Source organism: Pezoporus flaviventris, unplaced genomic scaffold (assembly GCF_033815535.1).
Source record: "Pezoporus flaviventris isolate CSIRO_AGI_PZ_B2104156 unplaced genomic scaffold, CSIRO_AGI_Pfla_v1 ptg000045l, whole genome shotgun sequence".
Lineage (NCBI taxonomy): Eukaryota > Metazoa > Chordata > Aves > Psittaciformes > Psittacidae > Pezoporus > Pezoporus flaviventris.
In genome coordinates, this window is record NW_026892593.1 from 9819772 (window position 1) to 9843381 (window position 23610).

General features: G+C 40.7%; 1 protein-coding gene across 5 annotated transcripts in view; it reads right to left on the reverse strand.

Moving 5' to 3' along the window:
• Positions 1–23610, reverse strand: part of SRPK2 (SRSF protein kinase 2) — a 152797-nt gene that overhangs the window by 86789 nt on the left and 42398 nt on the right. Inside the window, exon 2 of one of the 5 annotated variants that reach the window (XM_061467391.1) lies at positions 14848–14911. The exons of 3 other annotated variants lie outside the window; for them this stretch is intronic. In XM_061467391.1, the coding sequence (XP_061323375.1) occupies positions 14848–14885 (38 nt within the window). In that variant the 5' untranslated portion in view covers positions 14886–14911. Of the gene's footprint in view, positions 1–14275; positions 14408–14847; positions 14912–23610 lie in introns of those variants that run through there. One more of the 5 variants, XM_061467390.1, reaches the window with a different exon arrangement.

Below are 23610 nucleotides of genomic sequence, written 5' to 3' on the forward strand. Positions count from 1 at the left end.
TTCACTTCACATAATCTTATCTCTTACAATGCATCAGTACTTTAATTTTCCAATAGCCACCACAAAATCAAAGGCAAGGGATAGCAAAGCAAACAGATGACAGAGGATTGTGAGCAGATAGTACATGAACACCTGAACACAAACAGGGACAAGAATGAGGACTGACTAGGAAGGCGGGGGGGGCGGGGGAGGCAATAATGGGTGAAGGGAGGGAGGGTAAAGGGAAAGCTCTGGGATAAACTTCCTGTTGTACTTGCATATAAAAACTCCATTGCAATTCAATCTCAGATTACTTTCTGCAGGAACCAGCACACATATGAACTGCTAGTTGTAGAAAAAAAAGATGTTTTAGAAGCAGCTCAGAGAGCCAGGAAGTTGCAAGTCTCAGAAGCTTTCAGGAGTTAAGGAAGACAAAGTGTGAGCTCCAGCTGACTCATACAAGGCTAGACCAATGGAGCAGGGTGATGAAGCATCATGCGATAACCTAGTCAGGCTTCCCAGAGAAGAAAGGCAGTAATTTAGAAGGGGGGAAAAAACCCTCAAACATACAGGACAAATTAAATCTAAACATCCTTGTCCTAGAGAAGTCCAGTGAAGACCTGGCAGAAGCCCAGGAAGACTGATCCTAAAGCAGCTCACACCTGTCCATGAGAAATTCCTGACCAGAGCTATTTGCAGTAAAGGGCAGGAGTCTTCAGATGCCGCATGATGTGACCTGGGAACAAACTGTGAAGTCCAGAGAGGGAGTAAAGGTATTCTAGCATGCATAAAGACTTCTTTTGAAAGTTGTATTTTAGGTACAGCATTGTTATTCTTAAAAAAAAAAAAAAAAATCCTGCCTGTGATCAAGCTGCTCTCTAAAGAATTCTGTACTTGGCTTCAATCAAGGGTGATGTTTGGGCTGAACACCCTACTTTTAGTCTACGTGAAAAAAAGGGAACATTGGGTCTTTTACACAACAGCTGTAAAAAATAAATAACTAAATAAATGGGAAAGAAAAACACTGTCCAAAACACACATTAAACCCAGTCAAACTGTGATGTGTGTGAAGAGTTAAGAATTTTATAAATAACAATCACAAAATTAAAGGAGTTGGGGGAAGCTGTTGTTATATGTACCTCTGTGTTTTAAGCAGGAAAAAAAAAAAAAAAACCAGCAAAAATGCTGTGTGATCTTAGAAGAGATAGTTGGGGGGGGGAGGAGGAGTATGGGCGTTGGTTTTGGAGTTTTAAGGGTTTTTTTTAGTACAGTACTTGCCAGACAGGCAGACTTGAAAACATCAGCAATATAGCTGCTTGTTGCACTTGGTTTCTACTCTGCTCAAGCAAACAGAGCTCTGTTTACGCGCTTCATAAATAAACAGGACTGTACATACACACAAAAAAATCTCACAACCCTCAAATCACATAATCTATTTCTCTTCCTGAGAGAAGCAACTTGGCAAAGCCTCAAGTATTAGCTAGCTCTTGGGCTCTTGTCTTAGAAATAATACATGCCAGGTTTTCTGAATGCAGATGTCAGATAGCCAAATATTGGCTATTACACATTGTGGGTCTGTGGGTTTTGCCTGCTTAGCTACCATGAAAAGGAATTGAGCAGTATCTTGATGCTTGCAGGTCAAATTAATGACTGGCCTCCTTGTCCACCCATGAAGACATTACTTCCCTTCTAAATAAGGACGTATGATTGGGTTTTGCCTTTTTTAAATCTGCCCAAGAAATACTCTTCCATTGCTATTACCAGACAGCTCTTTTCTGGACCAGAACACACAGAAGCAGGATGTCTAGTTGCTTTATGTTCCAGAACTCCTTACTACTATTATGCATCCCTGCACTATCTACCTCAAATGGGTTCTGCAACAAGCACAGAGGACAAGTTAAGCAAAGCAGCACTACTTGCTTGTGGTCATTGCTGAGCTTTGCCTCTGTTACATGTATGATCCTAACACCTCCAGAAGGTCTACATCAAAAGCAGAGTATATATTTAACACATTGTAAGGAGATACTTCACTTTTCCTTTCCAGAATACAGGTCTATAAACTGAATAGGAGTTTAGTAGCAGACAAAACTGCAATGCTAAATTTCCATAAGATTGTGAAGTAGCAGCAAAGGAATTGTGCATTTTGTATCCTCAGCAGATGTCAGTCTTTTGATTGCCCATGTCAGACCTAGATCCAGTTTTAGCAGATGCTACGTGGCCCCTGGGAGACCAGTGTCAAGTTATCTGATTAAAGGCTAATCATAACAGAGACATACCCAGCAAGGATCAGTGGAAAGTAGGTAGAGAAACCTGATGAGTGAAAATGGAGCACCTGAATCAGCTATTCCCAAGACCATCAATTAGTCCACACTCCTCCAAGCATGAAACCCACCAAGATGAGTAAAGGAGGAAACTCTCACCCCAGAAATACCTTGAAAACTAAAGTTTACTGCCTTAAGGAGTACAGGACTTATTATAGGATGTAGCAAGGAAGAACATTTGGGATTATGCAAAATTTATCATGGGATTGTGAGAATATGCAAGACATTATGAAATGTTTAAGGAAAAGCACCAGAGGTGGAGAGACAGGGATAAAGGTGGATGAAGAAGAAACAAGTATGAGAAAACAGCAGGAAAAAGGGACAAATGTGACAGGCTCAATGCAAATGGGAAGCTGGTCACTGCACTTGTCTGTCTTAGCCCTGCCCTTGATAAGAGTCTACCCTATATTGTCATTAAACCCCATTTCTGTCATCTTTGTGGATGTACTTTCTATTCCGAGTGTGTGTATGAACTCAAGCCAACTTCAAGCCAGACTGGCCAGCAAGTAGGTAAGAGGTCTAAGCACCAGCAATTGGAGTGAGAACACAGACCTCAGGGGTTCAAGGGTCTAGGTACCAACAACAGGGGAAGAAAACCAACGGGTCAAAGCTTCAGCAACTACCTAGACCATTTAGAACTAGGGGGACCTGTGTAGCATTTAAGTCAGTTTCTGTGAAAATTCCAGTAGAGAACATCCATCCTGAGGAGCTGGAAAGGAGGAAAAGGACTGGGCCTTCCGTGCAGGTCCTGAGTGCTCTGTGGGTGCCACTAAAAGCACCAGTTTGAGACTCTGTTGATCCATGTGGCCAGCTGCTGTATGGTAGCATGTTTACACACACACACTCTTATTGGGAATAAGTCTCACTGCTGGCTGGCCCTAGGGACACAGAACCACAGCAGCCTTGTGCTTAACTATTTAGCTGGGACAGCAGATATGCCTCTGGCACACACAGCCTCCACATCTGGCTACCTCTAACAATTGGCAGGGCTAAAAGGGCACACACCTTTAGCAAGTTTCTTAGCAAAGCTATAAGCTATCAGTAACACTTTTGAAGGTGAAGTGCATAAACCTGCCTTAGACTGGAGTTTGGGGTACTCTGTACTTGCCTAAGCCGTCCTGGTATCTGCTGGAACACACTCCACACAGTTTTGCTAAGACATCTGCTAAACCAATGAGTATTTAGAATCATAGAACCGTTAGGGTTGGAAAGGACCTTAAGATCATCTAGTTCCAACCCCCCTGCCATGGGCAGGGACACCTAATGCTAAATCATATCCCCCAAGGCCTCGTCCAACCTGGTCTTGAACACTGCCAGGGATGGAGCATTCACAACCTCCCTGGGCAACCCACTCCAGTGCCTCACCACCCTAACAGGGAAGAATTTCCTTCTTATATCCAACCTAAACTTCCCCTGTTTAAGTTTTAACCCATTACCCCTTGTCCTGTCACTACAGTCTCTAATGAAGAGTCCCTCTCCAGCATCCCTATAGGCCCCCTTCAGATACTGGAAGGCTGCTCTGAGGTCTCCACGCAGCCTTCTCTTCTCCAGGCTGAACAGCCCCAACTTTCTCAGCCTGTCCTCATATGGGAGGTGCTCCAGTCCCCTGATCATCCTCGTGGCCCTTCTCTGGACTTGTTCCAACAGTTCCATGTCCTTTTTATGTTGAGGACACCAGAACTGCACACAATACTCCAGGTGAGGTCTCACAAGAGCAGAGCAGAGGGGCAGGATCACCTCCTTCAACTTGCTGGTCACACTCCTTTTAATGCAGCCCAGGATATGGTTGGCTTTCTGGGCTGCAAGCACACACCTGAAGCCAGCTCATGTTCATTTTCTCATCAACCAGCACCCCCAAGTCCTTCTCTGCAGGGCTGCTCTGAATCTCTTCTCTGCCCAACCTGCAGCTGTGCCTGGGATTGCTCCGAGCCAGGGGCAGGACCTTGCACTTGGCTTGGTTAAACCTCATGAGGTTGGCATCAGCCCACCTCACAAGCGTGTCAAGGTCCCTCTGGATGGCATTCCTTCCCTCCAGCGTATCAACCGAACCACACAGCTTGGTGTCATCGGCAAACTTGCTGAGGACGCACTCAATCCCACTGTGCATGTCAGCAACAAAGATGTTAAACAAGACTGGTCCCAACACCGATCCCTAAGGGACACCACTAGTTACTGGTCTCCAGCCGGACACTGAGCCACTGACCACAACTCTTTGCGTGCGGCCATCCAGCCAGTTCTTTATCCACCGAGTGGTCCATCCATCAAATTGATGTCTCTCCAATTTAGAGACAAGGATGTCATGTGGGACAGTGTTGAACGCTTTGCACAAGTCCAGGTAGATGACATCAACTCCTCTACCCCTGTCCATCAGTTCCGTAGCCCCATCATAGAAGGCCACCAAATTGGTCAGGCAGGATTTCCCCTTAGTAAAGCCATGCTGGCTGTCAACAAGCACCTTGTTGATTTTCATGTGCCTTAGCATGCCTTCCAGGAGACTCTGCTCCAAGATTTTGCCAGGCACAGAGGTGAGACTGACTGGTCTGTAATTCCCCAGGTCATCCATTTTCCCCTTCTTGAAAATGGGGGTTATATTTCCCTTTTTCCAGTCATCCGGAACTTCACCTGACTGCCATGATCTTTCAAATATGATGGCCAGCGGCTTCGCAACTTCATTCCCCAGCTCCTTCAGGACCCGCGGATGGATCTCATCAGGACCCATGGACTTGTGCACGTTCAGATTTTTAAGATGGTCTCTAATCAGTTCCTCTCCTACAGTGGGCCCAAGGTCTTCATTCTCACAGTCCCTGCATCTGCCTTTCAAGACTTGGGTGGTGTGGTCAGAGCCTATGCCAGTGAAGACTGAGGCAAAGAAATCATTCAGAACCTCAGCCTTCTCTAAATCCAGGGTAGCCAGTTCTCCCGAGAGCCTCCTGAGGGGGCCTACATTCTCCCTAGCCTGTTTTTTATTTGCTATGTACCTACAGAATCCCTTCCTGTTATCCTTAACATCCCTAGCCAAGTTTAATTCTAACTGAGCCTTAGCTTTCCTAACCTGGTCACTAGCTTCTCTGACAACATCCCTGTACTCTTCCCATGCCACCTGTCCTTGCTTCCACTTATTATAAGCCTCTTTTTTCAATTGAATTTTCCTCAGGAGCTCCTTATCCATCCATGGAGGTCTCCTGGCCCTCCTGCTGCACTTCCTTCTGGTTGGGATGCAACACTCCTGAGCTTGCTGCAGGTGATACTTGAATATCGACCAACAGTCTTGGGCCCCTCTGCCCTCTAGGGCTATTTCCCATGGAACCTTCCGAAGCAGGTTCCTGAAGAGGCCAAAGTCTGCTCTTTTTAAGTCCAGGGCAGTGAGCTTGCTGCACGCTCTTCTCACTGTCCTGAGGATCTCAAATTCAAGCATCTCATGATCGCTGCATCCAAGGCTGCCCTGGGGCGTCACATTTCCAATGAGCCCTTCCCTGTTGGTGAGCACGAGGTCAAGCACGGCACCTCTCCTGGTCGGCTCCTCTATTACTTGCAGAAGGAAGTTGCCTTCTACACAATCGAGGAACCTCCTGGGTTGCTTGTGCCGGGCTGTACCGTCCTTCCAACAGATGTCAGGGTGGTTGAAGTCACCCATGAGAACAAGGGCCTGCGAGCGTGAGGCTTTTCCTATCTGTCTATGGAGTGCTTCATCCACAGGTTCTCCGTGATCAGGCAGTCTGTAACAGATGCCCACAGTAATGTCTCCCATAGCTATATTCCCTTTAACCCCGACCCACAAACTCTCTGTGGACTGCTCACCTGTCTCCAGACAGAGTTGCATACTCTCCAGCCTATCCCTAACATAAAGGGCAACTCCCCCTCCCCGCCTGCCAGGCCTGTCTTTCCTAAACAGCCTGTAACCTTCCATTCCAACACTCCAGTCGCAGGAGCATCCCATCATTCTGTGATGCCTATTATATCATACCCCCATAAACGTGCACACATCTCTAATTCCTCGTTTGTATTTAAATGATAGTAAAAAAAAAAAAATTAGCATTCTCAGCCACCACTTTACTTCAACTGGATGTCTTCTGGTGCTTTTAATAGCCCTTGAAACTCCTACGTGCTAAACACAGTTGAAAGGAATCTTAACTGGATCTTTACTGTCCACTTCCTTTTCAAGACAGGAATCAACTGTATACCGCTACAACAGAAGAGTAACACAAATAAGGTAAAAATACAGATGAAACAAAGTAGATATTTAATATGTTCCTGCAATTTAATATACAAGTTTGCCTTGGGGAAACTTGTAAACAGATTTCCACCAAGAGCAACAGTACCTTTGACTACTAGTGGTCTGCAAAAGAATTCCGGCACTCTCTGGCAGCACGCTATAGCCAGAGTCCCCAAAGAAGAGGGCCTATGCTAATTCATCATCTCAGTAATGCACCCACAGATATCAAGAGTACCTTCGAGAAAGGGGAAGACTTTTTCCTCGATCACCAGTAATAAAGTTCTGCATTCTTTCACTTCTGTTGTGAAACTAAGCGTTCTGAGGAAGGCTCTATCTTTTTTCATTTGGCTTTCTAGACTGATGCTCTAAAACATTAATTACCGGGGAAGAAGCCAAGTGAGACTTCAAACCAAGTATATAAAGACTGTTTGTACTCTTACTCATACTGTATTAGAAATGAAATGTTTTAACTGACAAAAATGTACTTCTGAATCACTGTGGTTGATCATTTTTTTCGTATCTCTTAGGGAGGTCTTGGTCCAAAGCTGCATTACTGTCTTCTTGGAAGCAGCCACTGCTCATATCTATGACACCAAGCAGCAGTGGAAATTCCTGATTCTTCTCACATATGCAACAGGAGCCATCAGAAAGGCTTTACACTGTCACACTGGGGATGACAAAGCACCACGTTGAGGAAACCACCACGTGGTCTCCCTGTGGGTAAGGTAATCCTTTTACAGAGGCAGTAGAGCTAATTCCAAACATCTTCCATTCCAGTTCATAGCATGGAATAAACAGAGGTTGGTACATCTGTTTGGTATGTGGGCATGGCAGAAACTGAATGCTTTTGTGGGAAGTGGCCACAGCAGCTCTAGATGACAGACAATGAGAATATGCAGGTCCTGATGCTGGATACAGAATAACAAAACAGCTGTCCACTGAAACCAATAGGAATTTCAGACCCCTTTTCCACCTCCACAGAAAAATCACTGCTGGATATTCCAATACAGTAGTTACCAAAGAAAATAACATGGTCTCTTTATAGTAGTATTAATAACAAAACCAATTTTACTAGTTCTGCCAGAACTACTACTATTTAAGCTCTGACAACACAAGCACATAGCTTAAGAAGAGTTTCTGCACTAATACAGCCTTCTTTGCCCCCAGAAAATATATACACTGCCCTATTCCCACGCACATTAGTACCAAGCAACAGAAGTGAGGACAAGTCCTTGCCTTCTTAGGAAGGCAGTGAACATCCCAGTAGATTTGGGGCATAGGAAGTTGCTTGATGAGAACAAAGCACTGAATTCTTAAAATGTTTCATGTTACTCCAGTGACATTTTTCAATATGAGAAGTAGCTTTAAAGAATTATTTGCCCTTATACAGAATTACATTGCTCCAGATTTTGAAAAAAATTCTTCAAGATTAACCAACACAACATTAAAATATACATTTCACAACCTTTCAAGAGAAAAAATACTATCTTTCATTAAATGAGGATATCACCAGGGGGTTGGAACCCAATGAGCTTTAAGGTCACTTCCAAGCCAAACCATTATATGATTCTATGACAAAGTTACACTTAGCACACATTTGTCAGTACAGAGAGGTTATTTAAAGTGCCTTCTGAACATCTTATTAAGCACAATGGCCAAAAAGCCACACAAACAGAACATCTACACAGGATGTGGTTGTTTGTAGCATAGGTAACAGGCAGAGCATGGAGTTGCAAACATTTGTTTGGCAATTGGAGATCTGAAGAATAAAAAGAAAGAAAAAGTGTGAAGCAAAAGAAAGGGTAATAGCAAATCACTACCCATCTAGTCACAAAGAGTAGCATGAGTTCAGTAGGCATCCCAGATGAGGTGACTTTCACATTTGTTTTTAAGGTAACAGTGACTGTCCATATATTTTTCCAGAGAGTTTACCCAAGCCTTAAGGGGAGTTTTGATGAAAACAGAAGCAACTGGGGCAGATACTGACTCAGGAGTATAAAATTCTGGAAAACACAACTAGTAAAAGACCTTCTGGTCACAGTATCTTTTGAACAGAACAGGTATTTTCCAATCCAGTGGAAAGACTAATCCTCTTAACTGCATGGCAGGATTCACAGCTACTCACGAGCTGAGGGATGCCACAGTCTCCTGATAATATGCTTATAATAGACAAAATATGCAACAAAACGGAATGCCTTACTTGGCATACATTTGTTTAACATGTTGCTTAGCATCTCTTCGTAACTACATCAATTGCATATCAATGGAAATACACAGAACGTATCACAGTAAATTTACTGAATTTTATCAGGTGCTAAATACTTTATTCTTCATTTTTAAGTATACAATGTGAAGGTGCAGAAAACTACTAACTCTCACTGTACCACAGCACTGTGACATAGAAACACAGTCATCTGGCATGGGTTCATACTGTTTCATACAATCTATCAGGTAAAATTCCCCCACCATCTGTCAGGGGGTTTGGTGTGGACATTTCAGGGAAGTCAGGATTAAGACAGTGATTAGGCAAAAAGTTTCAAGTTATGAAACAGATTGAATTTGATACAAAAGGCTTTACTAGAAATGACCAACTGCTTTTTCACTGCTTTTTTACCATGAAGTAGAACTGAAATACATGTTTACCTCAAAGTATATTGTTGAAGTTATAGTTTTCAAGTATTTTATATGCATTTTTTTTTAGCCACTAACTGTTATAATCATCGCTTCACTGCTTCAATTAGTTTCCCATGAACAGTTCTCATATAGGAAGATCTCATACACCCCCCCAGCATCTTAAGTCTCTTCCTTTCCCAAATTTCTGTAATTCCAACAGTAAGTGCCAAAAATCACTATTCATGTTGTCAAGAAGGTATACCAGAAACCTCCTTGTAATAACTGTCTCACAAATAACTGCATGATAAAAGGCTCACAAAAAAGGAAGAAAACAAACACGTCTAAACAATACCAAGTCTTAAACAGAAGATCACCGACTACTAGGGATACTAATGATATATTGCACTTGTAGTGAAATACCAAAGACACTGATTTTCTTGCATATAGCAGAAATACCAGACAGACAGAGAAATAAAGTCCATCACGCAAAAATAAAACACTGCAAATTCTAAATCTTTTCAAAGCTGATATAAGCACTACGAACTCTAAAACGAGTGCTGTGTCCCCTAAAAATATCGCTTGAAGTGAAAAAGCTGCTCTGCAAGTGGCTGCTTCCACAGACTATTTCCGTTTTTTCTTTTCCCCTAGACTAGCACAATGGCACATTGCAGCATTCCTTCTCCCTACATCCCTTTTACACTTCACTTTAAAGCCTTGCACTCCAAAACAACGAACCTGTGAAACCTTTCATATGAAAAATACATAAAATATAGGGTTCTGTTTGGTCCAATTTTAGTAATCTAAAATTAAGTATCTAGTCTAAGAGAGCTATAGAGGCACACTGTCACAGAGCAGAGTTTGGAGAGTGCCTCCCTGGAGAAATAACTTAGGGCCCACATTAAGATAGGATTATTTCCTTCCTACTTCCGAGATAAAATACAATGAACAGCAGTATTAGCATGCAAGTCTGAAATAAAGGGGAAAAAAAATATACACTCTTCATTGTTACAGGTATCTTATTTTAAACAAACTGACTGACTACTAAAAATAAATTTGGACTGCCCCAAAATAGAAGTGAGGTAATACTTCTTTTACGCTTAAAAAAAAAAAAGTAAAGCAGGAAGACAGCTAAAGAAAAGATGGTATTTCAAAATTTGCTTAGAAGTTACTGGAACTGATGAAATAGTTGCATTTTTTGGACAGTATTTATTGTTTGTGTTAGATACATAAATAACAATAGAATTATCTTATAATGCCCTATTATCTAATAATTATTCCAATACATTTATCTGATACACAGCAATGTCAACTCAAACTAAATGTTGTGAACTGAAGTTTCTTCTACTTTTAAACATGTGTTTCATTTCTGGTCTTCATTACGAGTGATACTTCTGCCTCAGGAGAAGTAATGCATCCACAATTAAATTAAATAAACCCCTCCCTTTCCTAAACCCAAAAGAATCCTTCAGCATCATAAATTTGTTCCACATTGCCTCTTACATCAATTAACATTATGTCTCTTAGAAAAGGCAGAAGACATGCTCCAGCTTTTTTCTTCCTCCTCATTATTTTAGATTTCTTTCTCCTTTAATTTATCCCTGACTGCATTCCTGGCATGACCTGATGAAGAAACCATGTAAAAGCACTAATACATTAATTTGCTCTGCAAAGATAAATCTCAAAGAGAGATAGGTATACATAGCCCAAGGTTAAAAAAAAAAACAAAAAAAAAAACAAATAACAAAAAAGCAAACACACAAAAACAACAGTCCTCCTTAAACCTTGCACCACCCCACCCCAAATACTTCTACATATTGAATGACAAACTTTACCGATCTACTGTCATTTGGAAGTATCCTCCCATTGCTACTATTTATGAAATCCCTCAAAATGATGAAAATCAAATTATACACACTCTGGTTATCTACTTTAGACTGCTCATGAGTGGATGCTATTAATTTCCTTTTAAAAAACAGTGAAGCAGAAATTCACTTTAAAGCAGCCTGGATATGCAGCCTTTGCAGCAAGACATAAAAAGGCAGGTCAAGTATTTCAGACTTCTCAGCCTTGCTAACAACCTTTACCACTAAATATCCTGCAGTCAAAATGCACTGCTAAGATGACATAAATTTAGAATCCAAAAATCACAGCTAAAAAAATACTGAGTTCTCTGTACTAAAGTTTTATGAAAAAGAAAAACACTATATATACATTAGAATTGCAGTCTAAAGAGTAGAAAATGGTCCAGGTGGAAGAATTGACTTTTCTCAAAACAAAACATAAACCACAAAGCCTAAAAAAGGCAAGATAAGAAAATCTGTGCAGCTTAAAGCATTGACTGCACTGCGCATGAGAGAACAGTTGTACGAGAACTCATACAACAGAAATTAAAGTATTTTTTGCTTTCTGGGGGGTGTCCTGAAAGACTGTCCTCCTCCATCTGGCTGCTGCTACTTGCTTTCTAATGATATTTGCAAGGCTGGGGAAGGTAACCTCAGACAGCCTCCACTGAAACATAAAGAACATGGGGGAACATGGTAGTTAAATTACTGCTTAGTAGATAAAGAAACCAGGTGTGTGCCGCCTCGTAAGCATGCTGTAGGAAAACACTTCCACGCTATACTTAAAACTTAGACATCCAAACAAATCAATTCATCGTAACAAGCTCCAGGTTACCTGATCCACTGTAGTGTTCATGTGCACACAGGCATCCGCAGTTACGGGGGCTACCTTATCAACAAGGAGTGAGGACTTTGCCACAGGCTGTTAACACATACAGCAGCAACATTAACTACTCAGAAATCTAGGACCTACAGATGCTGCCCGATTGTATCTGCTTAATGAAATATCCCATAATACAAGAAAACACAGCTATCTTATCCCCTTCATCTGCAACTACTGTTTTTCCAGGGCAGAGGTAAGGGGAAAGGAAGGATGTCACTGTGAGTTAATGCCTCTAAGTTTGTAATTTACTTTTGAGGGCTGAAATGCCTCTTAACATCTCAGAGGATCCTCAACAAAAGGCTGGATAATGGCTCCTAAAAGCCTCTTAAAATCAAACCAACCAACTATGCTAAGAGAATGCTGCAAGACTTCTAACATGCTGATCTTCCACAACAGCCAAGCCATTCATTATATTCCAGCTTCCTTCTCAGTTTTTGTTTCCCTAGGACAGGATAACATGTTGAACTTGCCAAGTGAGCAAGAAAACCTACAAACGTTGAACTGTCTTGTAAAAACAAAAATCAACCAAAGAAAGAGGCAAGTATTGAGCTTCTCTATTCCCATTTCATGTTTCTGTGAATGCACAGAGCACCTCCTCTCCCTCCCCTCCTGCTATGCAAGCACTGTCTAGCAGTCTCTACTAGTGTAGAAAACCAGAAACAAGCCATGGACTCTTTCAGATCTTCCACCTGACATTTCCGCTTAGAGAATTCAAGCTTCTCAAAAAGTCCAACCATCAGAAACAAGGGTAAAAGCTAGTAATAAAATACAAAAGCACAAATTCCCTTTCTGTGTTTGTCAAACACATGCATAATTTCATGTTTGTATGGTATGAAAACACACTGCAATTTTGCTATAGAGCAGACTGAGGGCAGTTTTAGCAGTTCAGACTCTGAATACCGTAATGTTTATTTTTTTTTTTTTTTTAAAAACAACACTTTTATACAGTAATTTTAAAAGGGCCTTGAAAGGAACTGGCAGCTAATAGGAGAGACAGCACTGTTTCATAACAGCTTGCAAAAAAATTCCATCTATTTTTAGATACTTGAAAAGAATGTGGCTATTAAAAAAAAATCTCAGATTATACATAAAGTTGTTTTCATTTACAACTGACCACATAAATCATGCAGCTGATGTGTCAAATCAATCTCCAGATGAACAGTACCATGTATTTACATCCTCAAAAATCTATGTGCATATATAAATTAACATTCACATTTTAATCTTTATTACACGATAAAGCATCATGCTGTTATAAAAATATTACTTTTTAATGAATGGCACTTAAATGGATCTCAGACAAATGCATCATTTTCTAACTATGCGTTAAAATCCTTTATAGGGACCTATTTGCCTCGGAATACCATTAGTTCAACTACAAGCACACTGTGCCCAAAAACAGGCTGATCAGTTTTCAGGTGCTGTGTAACATCCATATTTATAAAATAAATATCTGTATTACATACCAAATTCCCCCACAGCAATGCCAACAAAAGCTTTTCCAAAAAATCAAATTAACACCTGTTTCCTTTACTATTTTCACCCCATCACCCTCTCCATTATCATCACCATTTTATTAGTCTTGTATTTAAAAATTTCAGGAATCAGGGTGGGATAAAGGTAAACAAATAAACCTTAAGGTTTTCTTTCATGATTCTTACTTCGGGATACATAAATAAAGTATCTCTCAATGCTCTTCTTATATTTCTCCATTTTGGTAAGGTGACTTAACAACCTATTCCCCCCCACCACCATTTTCTGTATCTCTCAATGCTGATATTTTGTTATACTACAACTGGTGAAAGGCAATGCAGTTCGCTTCTGCGTATCTTCCACAAATATACTTATAAATCTAATTAGGCTGCTCGTTTTGTTTTTTAAAACCATGCCACACAGCACTCGTTCATTCTGAAAGATGCCTTTTAGCCTGCCTCCTTAAGACAGCTTTCAGTGCATTATCATGCCTTTCTATACTGAGCCATTCATTAAAATACTTCAGGTAATAATTTCAGCTAAACATACAGTCTGAGTGCTTAAATACAGGGGGTTTTGCCACTGTTCAATGTCAATATGGCAAAACAGAACATTCGGATGGCTTTTTGCATACAGCCAAAAGGATTAGTGTAAATTATCTGGGAGAAAATGAAAAAAAAAAAAACCAAAAAACTGTTGCTTTGAATTTAAGCAATTCTGAAAATACAAATCTCTCCCAGAATTCAGCCGCAAGCAAAGGAAGAGTAAGCAGGGCTGGATCACTGAAAATGGACAAAATAATCAGCAGATTATTTTATGTCAGAAAACTTAAATGTGCATTTAGTACCCCGGAATATTTCTTCAAAACGAAACAGCTACTTGAAATTGTAATAATCTGACCGACAGATAAAATAATTGCTTTAAAAACACTTCTGAGTCATTCTGTCCTTACCTGCAGGCATGAACCATTACTGCATGCAGCGACTGCTCCATTTCCTAGCACAGACTTGAACAAGGATCACATCTATCTTACAGAATGTGACTAATTGGAGGATTTGCGATTCCTGAGCTACTTTGCAAAGGACACTCCCTTTCCACATAACAGGACATGAAACGCTTCACCAAATTCTATCGCCTATGCATCTAAACAGAAAGGAACCCTTTGCAACCGTGGAACGGTTTCCTGCAACCCAAGAATGCGAGGTCTTTAAAGGCGAATGTAGAGATGCTGTTTGCACGGCAGCGGGTAGGAGCAGGGTCTGCAGCACCAGTACACACAAGCCTGCTGTAGTACGAACTGCATGCTACAGCCCGGCAGGCTTCATTAAAAATAACATAACAAAACAAATCTCTGCAAAAACGCACAAGGCTTTACCAAAACGAGAGATTCAATTGATGCGGTACAATAACCAGCATGCAAAACGTACAGAACGCCAGCAAACGTGCCGAGGGAAGGAGCAAAGCCCTGCGCGCTGCTCGGCAGTGCTACACCATGAACCGCTCATGCAGGAGATGCAGCTGTACCTTTCTGAAGAGGACGACTTCTCAGAGTTAACTGACATCAGCAGCTCAATCTTCTGCTTGATTTCTGGAAAAATCAGAAAATATTCACAACCGAGACCGCCTGCCCTCGCTTTCCACAGCCTTATTGCCCAGGCGACTCCGCTTCCCTACGCCCTTTTGTCCGGGAAGAGGCCGCAGGACCCGGCGCCTGTGTGAGCCCGGCCCAGCCGCGCTGAGGGGACGAGGCGAGAGGCGCCGCGCAGGACCGCGCACATGACTGCGCACGGCGCCGGGCGGAACCATTCCGCGGGCGGAGGTGGGGGGGAGAGCCTCGCCTCAGCGGCAGCCGACACGGCTCCCGGGCGAGTCCTACTGCAACCGCTGCCAGTGGGCGGGCGGAGGGGAGTTCCTGAGGGGGGAAATCCCGAAACAAAGGGTTTACGGCACGGAGGAGCTTCCCGGTTCCTTATCTAAGCTGTATCGGGCACCCTCGAATAGCTTCAGATCGAGAGCCCTGAAAAATATGGCTCTTTGAATCATTTTTGTCACAAAGAATCAAGTATGAAATCACTACTTTCATACACGGGTTGGAAATCAGACATGGAAACCACTACGTATACCTGGGTTTTATATTTCAGTGCCCTGCCTCCAATTTCCTCCTAATGTACTTTGAACAGTTGTATTTAATTTTCCTTTATGTACTTAGTATTCATTAACTGCCGCCCTGGTGCTGGTAACGGACACGAACCAGGCCAACCTGGGCCCACACTGCAATGCTGTTGTGACAAGCACCCACACCCAGCCATTACCACGGAGACATGTGCCCTAGTCCCGCTGCCCCTTGTACCACAGGACGCTGCCAAAGCAGAACAGAATTCACTAGTTCTGGAATCAGGAGGTCTGTGACCCATAAAACCTCAAAGAACAATGTCACAGATGTTAGCATCATCTTAAGATCCTATCCTCGCCACAGACTGTACGGCCACCTATGAAAACTGCAGTAGGATCTGTGCAACATGGACTATATCCACTTGTTTACAACCAAAGTAAACTTCAACTATTTGGGTTTAACCATTCTACAATAGGAGAGCTTCAACCTTTCTTCCTTTACACATACTTCACATAGAAAACCCCAGGAATTTCTGAAAACAGGAGAAACTAGATTTTTCTTCTTTTAACCAAAGTTAAAAAATTATTACTAAGATGAGTTTATCACCCTCATGCTCTGGTGGAAGGCTTGCAAGTTAGCAATGATCATCACCTGATTAAGCATGATGATGATCAAGCATGCCATTTGTTCTTCCCAAAACATCCTGACCAGAGATACCTCCACACACAGTCTCAGTTCTCACACCCAGAGTAGATGCTTCTCAAAGCTTCCAAGACAATTCTTTGAAAAGTCCAGTATGCCCACAACTGGCTCCACTGTGTGACTGCAAGGACCATGCAGAATTCCCATTACCATTTCCCAACCCAGGCAGCAGGTGCTCCTCCAGTCACAGATGCCAGGAGACTTCTCTGCCCACACAGACCCATCCCTACACAAGCACAAGTTCAGTCGCCACAGGACTGTCCAGGCTGACGGCTGGGGAACCTCCAAGGCTCTGGGCAGCTCCAGAGATGCACCACACTGAATAAGATAATAAGCTTGATGATCTAGTCTCTTGGACCTCACTACTGAAAGGCCACATATGTTCTTATATAGACTATGTGTGTCTTCCCTTCCGTGCCTCAGTTCTCCAGCTATCAAGAGGTGATTACATCAACTAACCTCCCCAGGGTACTGGGTTTTCTATTAAGTAGGACTTTGAACCGCGCAGTGGCTAAGAACTGAAAATACTGAATATTCATCCCATCAGTGAAAGACCCACTCATATTACAGTAAAAAAAAGTCTGATGTCATTAAGAACTACGAAGAACTGCATAAAAGCTCCACAAAGGGCTTTAATACCTCTTCATTTTCAACTATACAATCATACAGTTATTTTCATACAGATTTTTAGTGCAACATATAACATTGGTGTTGATCACGCAAATCATGCAGTGCACTGGATATATCCTTACTTATTTAAACATCTTCTGCAGGACTGAACCAGGTATTCAGAACACTGCAAAAATGTTTCTGTGAAAGAGACTGCCTACTTTCACAAGTGTCTGAATATAGACTACTTCATATTACAGAGGTTAAAAGAAAGTACAGGTACTTTTTTTTCCTTAAGGACCAGCACACCTGCATTGGGTCATGCTCTGATCCAATATGGTTCAACAAGAACAAGATGCTTCGTTGCACATTGTGAGAACACATTGGAGTTATCAGCACTAGAAGCTACACCACAGACATGTCTGTGGGATGAAGGAGACTAAAGGTTCAGACAGCTTTGTGGAGAAAACAGCCTTTCAATACTCTTGATTTTTTTCCTCTTCTGTATGAAGGAATGTTAGAAGGCTGCTCTTTCAGTTGCTTATCCTCACTTTTGGACAGAAATAAAATGAACAATTTGGAGGCACAAACTAAAGTTCATTCGCCCTACCACAGACCCTTGACACTGACTGACTAAATCTGTTCCTCGACCTCTTAATGTAACAATTTTTTAACTCCATCTGAAGATACTTGCCCTGTTAAAATTTAAAATGGAACATATAAACATATTAACAATGTAAGATTTCATGGCAAAATGATATCCAAGAGCTTGGAATAAAGTTATCAACTGATCCGTTCCAGAAGCAAGCCTCTAGACAGGCTTTTCAACGGATGCCTAGAGATTATTACACTTACACTTTATTGCTAATGACTCGCTACAAGATGTTAAAAACAAAACTGAAGACGTAAGCTACTTCAGTTCAAACTTGGAAGTGCCTGGATGCGCTAAGAGATGCACAAGGACATTTCTCTCCAATGGTATTCCAACACAAAATTGAGTTCTACTTTTGTGAAGTAAAACTGAGTGGCACCAAAGATTTATTTAACATAGCAATAACAACTTAAATGAAATGAGACATCACAGAAAAAAAATTCTAACATCATTAATGACTGCTCCATTCCACAGGTAGATAAAACCTCCATTACAAGGTTTTGAGGTTTTTCTTTCTTTCCTTCCCCTCTGTTCTCTCCTGTGAATTTGAAACATTTTCTTACTTGGGATTTACCTATCTTTTGTCTCTGCTGAGATTTTTGCAAGTGGACCCATTTGGTTCATTTCCAAAAGCACATCTTTACACATTCATACTGTATCCCCAAGGTAAGTCAAATACCACCATTATCACTTCTGATACAAAACCCATCCTGGAAATAATTTCACCAAAGCACAACAGATGAGCTTTACACTGAGTGCCTTTTAGGCCAGGAGATAAAAAAGGCTGCAGAAATATCAATGTTACCACTTCTTCAGTTTGATTATTTATAAATTACATGTCCAGAAATCTGGGATCTTTTACGGAATTTATTAGAACATACAAATTGCATCCCAAGTACAAATAAAAAAAGAGAAAACCCTTCAAATTCTGCTTATCCTACCAGCCACTCAACCAGCCTTTGCAGCCCAGAGAATGCAAATCACAGTAATAGTTGTTAACCTCCAAGTAAAATAAAAAATTCTAGTGCTGTGGCACAGAGGTAAATGCTGGGCTATGTTATGAATTCAATGGACACCACCTTTAATGGCTTTTATGAGTTACTGAATGACTGTATTGATCAGCACACAGACATACAGTGAACCTCTGCTTAGTAAGCCAACACTTAAGTTCGCACTGAAGAGTTTTGGCCTGTCCTAATTTCAGAGGCAACAAAAAGATGGCACTGCCAGTAGAGCCACATCCAGAGGAATAGATCATAACACTTTGTCTGAAAAAAAAATGAACGGAAATCAGTGCCTGCAGTCTCAAAGCAGCAGCTAATACAAGGAACTTCCCAAGGTACAAAATTACAATCAACTTGGGTATGGGCAGCAGTACCATTGTCACCAACTTCTCAGTTGTTTCATGTGCTTTTGAGTGACTTTACGTTGTGTACAGACCAAACGGCAGAGAACTGGCACTCATCCAAGGCCTGAGCAAAGCAGACACACTAAGTCTCTAAAGCTGTACTATTCAAGCTGCAATTGAATGAAAACAAAAAACAAGCTCAGAAAGACTCTGCACTGCCCGAAATGGCTTCATAATCATCACATTTTTATTTTCTTAAACCAAAGCAAAGAAGAAATTAACTATTTACAGGGATCTGTGCTCAGCCTTTTGGGTTTTTTTTAGGTCAGTTGTTTGCCCCCTCTCAGATGTTCAGGTGTAGCTGTGGGTTAGATCAGAGAGCAAGGTATGAAATACAGGTTAAAACGGGAAGGTATCTCCTTTTTGAGAGAGGTCATTTGCTCTGCCAAAAAAAAAAGAGGAGACCAGAGGCCTGGAAAAATGAAGAGCCCTACAAAGAGGTACTGGAAGTTTCTAAACTCAACAGGGATTTGGAGGAGAACATCATGCCAAAGGCTCCAAGAAGCCTAAAGCTTCCACAAGTCTAGAACAAACTGTCTCAGTAAGGATAAGGGGGAAAAACTCTCAAGACAACCCAAAGAAGAGAAACTGTTTTTTTTCAATGATGTGAAAGAACGATACAAAAAATCTGATATGGAAATGGGGAACCTCTGAGGAAAATACACATGATCTGGGAAAAAAAAACAACAGGAAGCAGGTCTAGCCTGGAGTTTTGTTTGGTTTTACCAATAAAAGAAAGCACCAAGAGATCCCTGCAGCAAAGAAAAAAAAAAAACCAAAAAACTAAACTTAGCTGCTGCTTAAGCACAGATGGAAAAATGCAGACAAGGTAAACAACATATACAACACTGCACAAACTGTTCCTTATGACATACCGGTAGATATTAGTATTTCAAAGTCAACTGACTTTGTTTCACTAAAAACTTAATCATATCTATCACAAACAGGTTTACAACATATTCATCAGTCAAGATTAAAATATCTTACTGAAAGTGCATATATTAAGTTTATCCAGGGCAGAGAACCACTGTTGCAGAAGTCAACATAATACAGCTTGCTCTTTTTTCCCTGCTTACTTATTTACTTTAGAGAAAACGGGAGAGAAGAAGTGGCAGCTGAACATACTGCTTTCAATTTATTGAGATGTAAACACCAAATTCCTGACACACCAAATTCCATACATCCCTTTTAAAATAAACATTATACTAAACAGATGCAAGAAAAATATACCCAGTTTTTAATCGGTACATAAGCTAATCCACATTTTGTTAAGCTAGGCTGGCCATAGACTATCAGGTTCAGTGCTTTTCTTCCATTTTCTGTACAGCAAATATGTTAGGAGACAGGACCAGGTCTTCCCACACACATACACTTTTTTTTTATTTTCTTAAGAAACCATGGGTTGCATCTGGTCTTCTCCTGGCAACCTCAGGTACACAGAAACAATGATTCTACACATTTCAGTTATACTTCAAACACTACTGGAATCATCTACTTGGCTACTTTTAAAGAACATTCCTACAAGGATGCTGGAGAGAGACTCTTCATCAGGGACTGTAGCACAGGACAAGGGCGAATGGGTTTCAACTTCTTTCAAGTTCTTTACTGTGAGGGTGGCGAGGCACTGGAATGGGCTGCCCAAGGAAGCTGTGAATGCTCCATCCCTGGAGGCGTTCAAGGCCAGGTTGGACAGAGCCTTGGATGACATGGTTTAGCGTGAGGTGTCCCTGCCCATGGCAGGGGGGTTGGAACTGGATGAGCTTAAGGTCCTTTCCAACCCCAACTATTCTATGATTCTATGAATATATTTATAGTGATATCACTGCTATCCTTCCAAAGTGAGTTTTTCATACCTGACCTGGGGTTACAAAATATTCTGAGGAAAATTTGTTCTCCAAAATGGCTGCACCCCCTGTTAATACCCAAGAGATAAGTCTACCCCGGTTTTTAAAGACAGACACCTTTCATCCAGGGGGCACTACTTCCTGCTTAGCACTGTTCTTCTTAATACAAATGGAAGCAAAAGCCAATCTGAAGGTCAGCATGTACTTTTGATGGTAGCTGTTCCTTGTTTTGCAGTGGAAACTGGAAGACCATTCATTGAGAAAATTTACCGAACAACGGGTTTTTATGCAAGAAAAAGCACAACACTATCATTTTAAAACTTCATTTCACCATAAGGAGGACATGGGAAAGCATGGAATACAGAAAGGAACGAAATACTGTAGGAAGGAAACATACACTGCAGGAAATCTCAGGGTGGAAACCAGAAACTTGAGAACATCCACCATACTGTCAGGTTTGTTTGTGCTTCTCTAAAAGGGAAAAAAAGGCATGCAAAATACACAGCTAAATTTGCCTTTCACTTGTTTAAATATTTAGTTTCCAAATATATAAATATACAGCCAAAGTCACATACTTAATACCTCTGAAGAATTTTTAACACAAATTCTTGAGTTTCTTGTTTATGTTTATATATTTAAATCTGTGAAGGAAGTTTATAGATAAACTTGAGGAAGCACTAGGTATTAAAGAAGAAAAGCATTAAGATATGCCACAATTACTCTAAAAATGGCCCATTATAAACCCAGGGAAACAGAATTACAGCTAAACTTAAAAAGAAATTCAAATACATAGGTTAGGTCACCCACATAACTTAAACTAAGCCATGTTGACATAAGCTGGCATTTAATCTTTTGCCAGGCTGTACTATTCATTAACAAAGTGCTGACTGAAACAAAAAGATGACATTAAGAGGAATTCTTCCTTCCAGTAGTTCTCCTGGGTCTGCAGCATTTGCTGTACCAGATGCACACCCAGCACCAAGTTGTGGCTTTTCCCTCCCTAATCCCCTTTCAGGCCAATAACCAGCTCTGCCCAAGGTTTGTTTGGAATTCTGCAATTGGACAAAAAGCCATTCTTCAAAGAAAAAAAAATAGAAAATTTAAACTTCTTTTTGCTTAACTACTTCTCAGGATAAATACCAGTAAAACACAAAGAAACATTATTAATACCAAATATGATTGTGCTTTTTATTCTCTATTTATTTATTTAAATGTGTGTATATATATATATATATGTATCAACTTTATTCATATTATATTGTTTATATGATTTATGTTGTGGTAACTTTATTATTTATATGTATTTAACCTTTATGAGAAAGTTTTGTTTGGAAGGGACAGGGACAGAGTTGAGAACATTTCTTGCAAGTTGCTGCAAAACATAAATGTTATTCCTATACATTTCTCCATTCCAGGGGAAAAAAAAACCCACCCTCAAAATATTCAGGAAGTTTGTCCAAATGCATCCTCCTGTCCTTTAAAATCAGCTGCCCATTGCTTCCTATTACTAGCCACATAACAGTTTCACGTAGAAACAGTTGTACATAAGGTTGCTAAACGCAGTAGTTTAAGAAGTTATTAGTGCTAGTTAAAACAATAAATGATGAGCTAAACCTTTCCTAAACCTTGCCTAGAGCAAGCCAAACGGTTTACTGGGTGTGCATGGTCAGCTCTTCTACCAAAGCTGAAAGAAATTCAATCTCTGGCATAATAACAGTTTGGGAAGTTTTTCACACCCAACTACATACAGTATCTTTGTTGTCTTAACTCACTGTACAGAATGGGTAATTTCTGATTTCTAGTTTGAAATACTTCTAATGTATTCCTTTTATAATCTAGTGTACAATTGTTACTGTGTTAAGATTCTTTGAATAATAGCATTTTCTTTCAGGTCTACAATTTGCCTAAATGCCTTAAGTGCTATTCAAATTTTCAAATACTAATATTTTTCCACTCCTTTGTTATGTGCTTTTTCTTCAAAATTTATGGAAAAAAAAATAAATTGCTCTAATGTTGCAAAATGACAAATTAAATTCAGTCTTAAGAAAAAACAAACCAGGTTTCTATTCATCCAGACTGAGTCAAGCATATGTTACCTTCTGAAGTCTAAAGCAATGACTCATAAAATCTTGCACACATTCTGATTCCTGCTTCTCCTAGGAGATGAAGCTACACAATTTACCCAGAAGGTTTAAACTGGGTCACAATTATTGAAGACATGTTATAACCTTAAACTCCAGGCTAGAATTTCTCCTTACTTATCATTCACTGTTCCAAAAAGCTTTCTGGTTTTACTTTTTATTTCAGTTTTCACATTTAGAAATCCTTATAGTAGAAACATTTTTAAATTGAGATATTTGGACAGGATATTGACAGAATGTTTTTACATTGTGATCATCACTACAGCATCTACATAACTGGCTTTTCCAAATACTCTTTCAAGGTTTTCAACATTCCTTATCCTGCAGATCATCAGGCTCTTATACTCCTTGAATTCTGAGCTGTAAAGTTGATGTTTGCAGCTGTGTTCCTCTAGAACAAGAGACAGGACTTGTTTCACCTTTCCTGGCCTTGTAAGAGCACAAACTGTTCTCAGAAAAAGCTCCATCAAAAAAGTATCTGTCATCCTGAGCACAAAGCAAGCCAAAAACCTCTCCACTTCAGCTTGAAGTTTTGTCCCACTGGGACATGGGCCCATGTGGTGATCATCTATCCAAAGCATAGCTCTTCAGGAACACAGTTGTCCCTGTCAAACTTCAGTTAAGATGTTCCTTATTGTTTACAAGGGACAAGGCGGATGAAACAAAAACAATAAAACCCCAAACAAACAAAAAACATCATGAAACAAAATAGGTTTTTTACAAGAAGAAAGAATGAGAGCATGTGTGGAAGACAGCAGGAAAGACATCATCAGCTACCATTAAAACTGCCAAACCCAAGACACTGATGTCGGCTTACT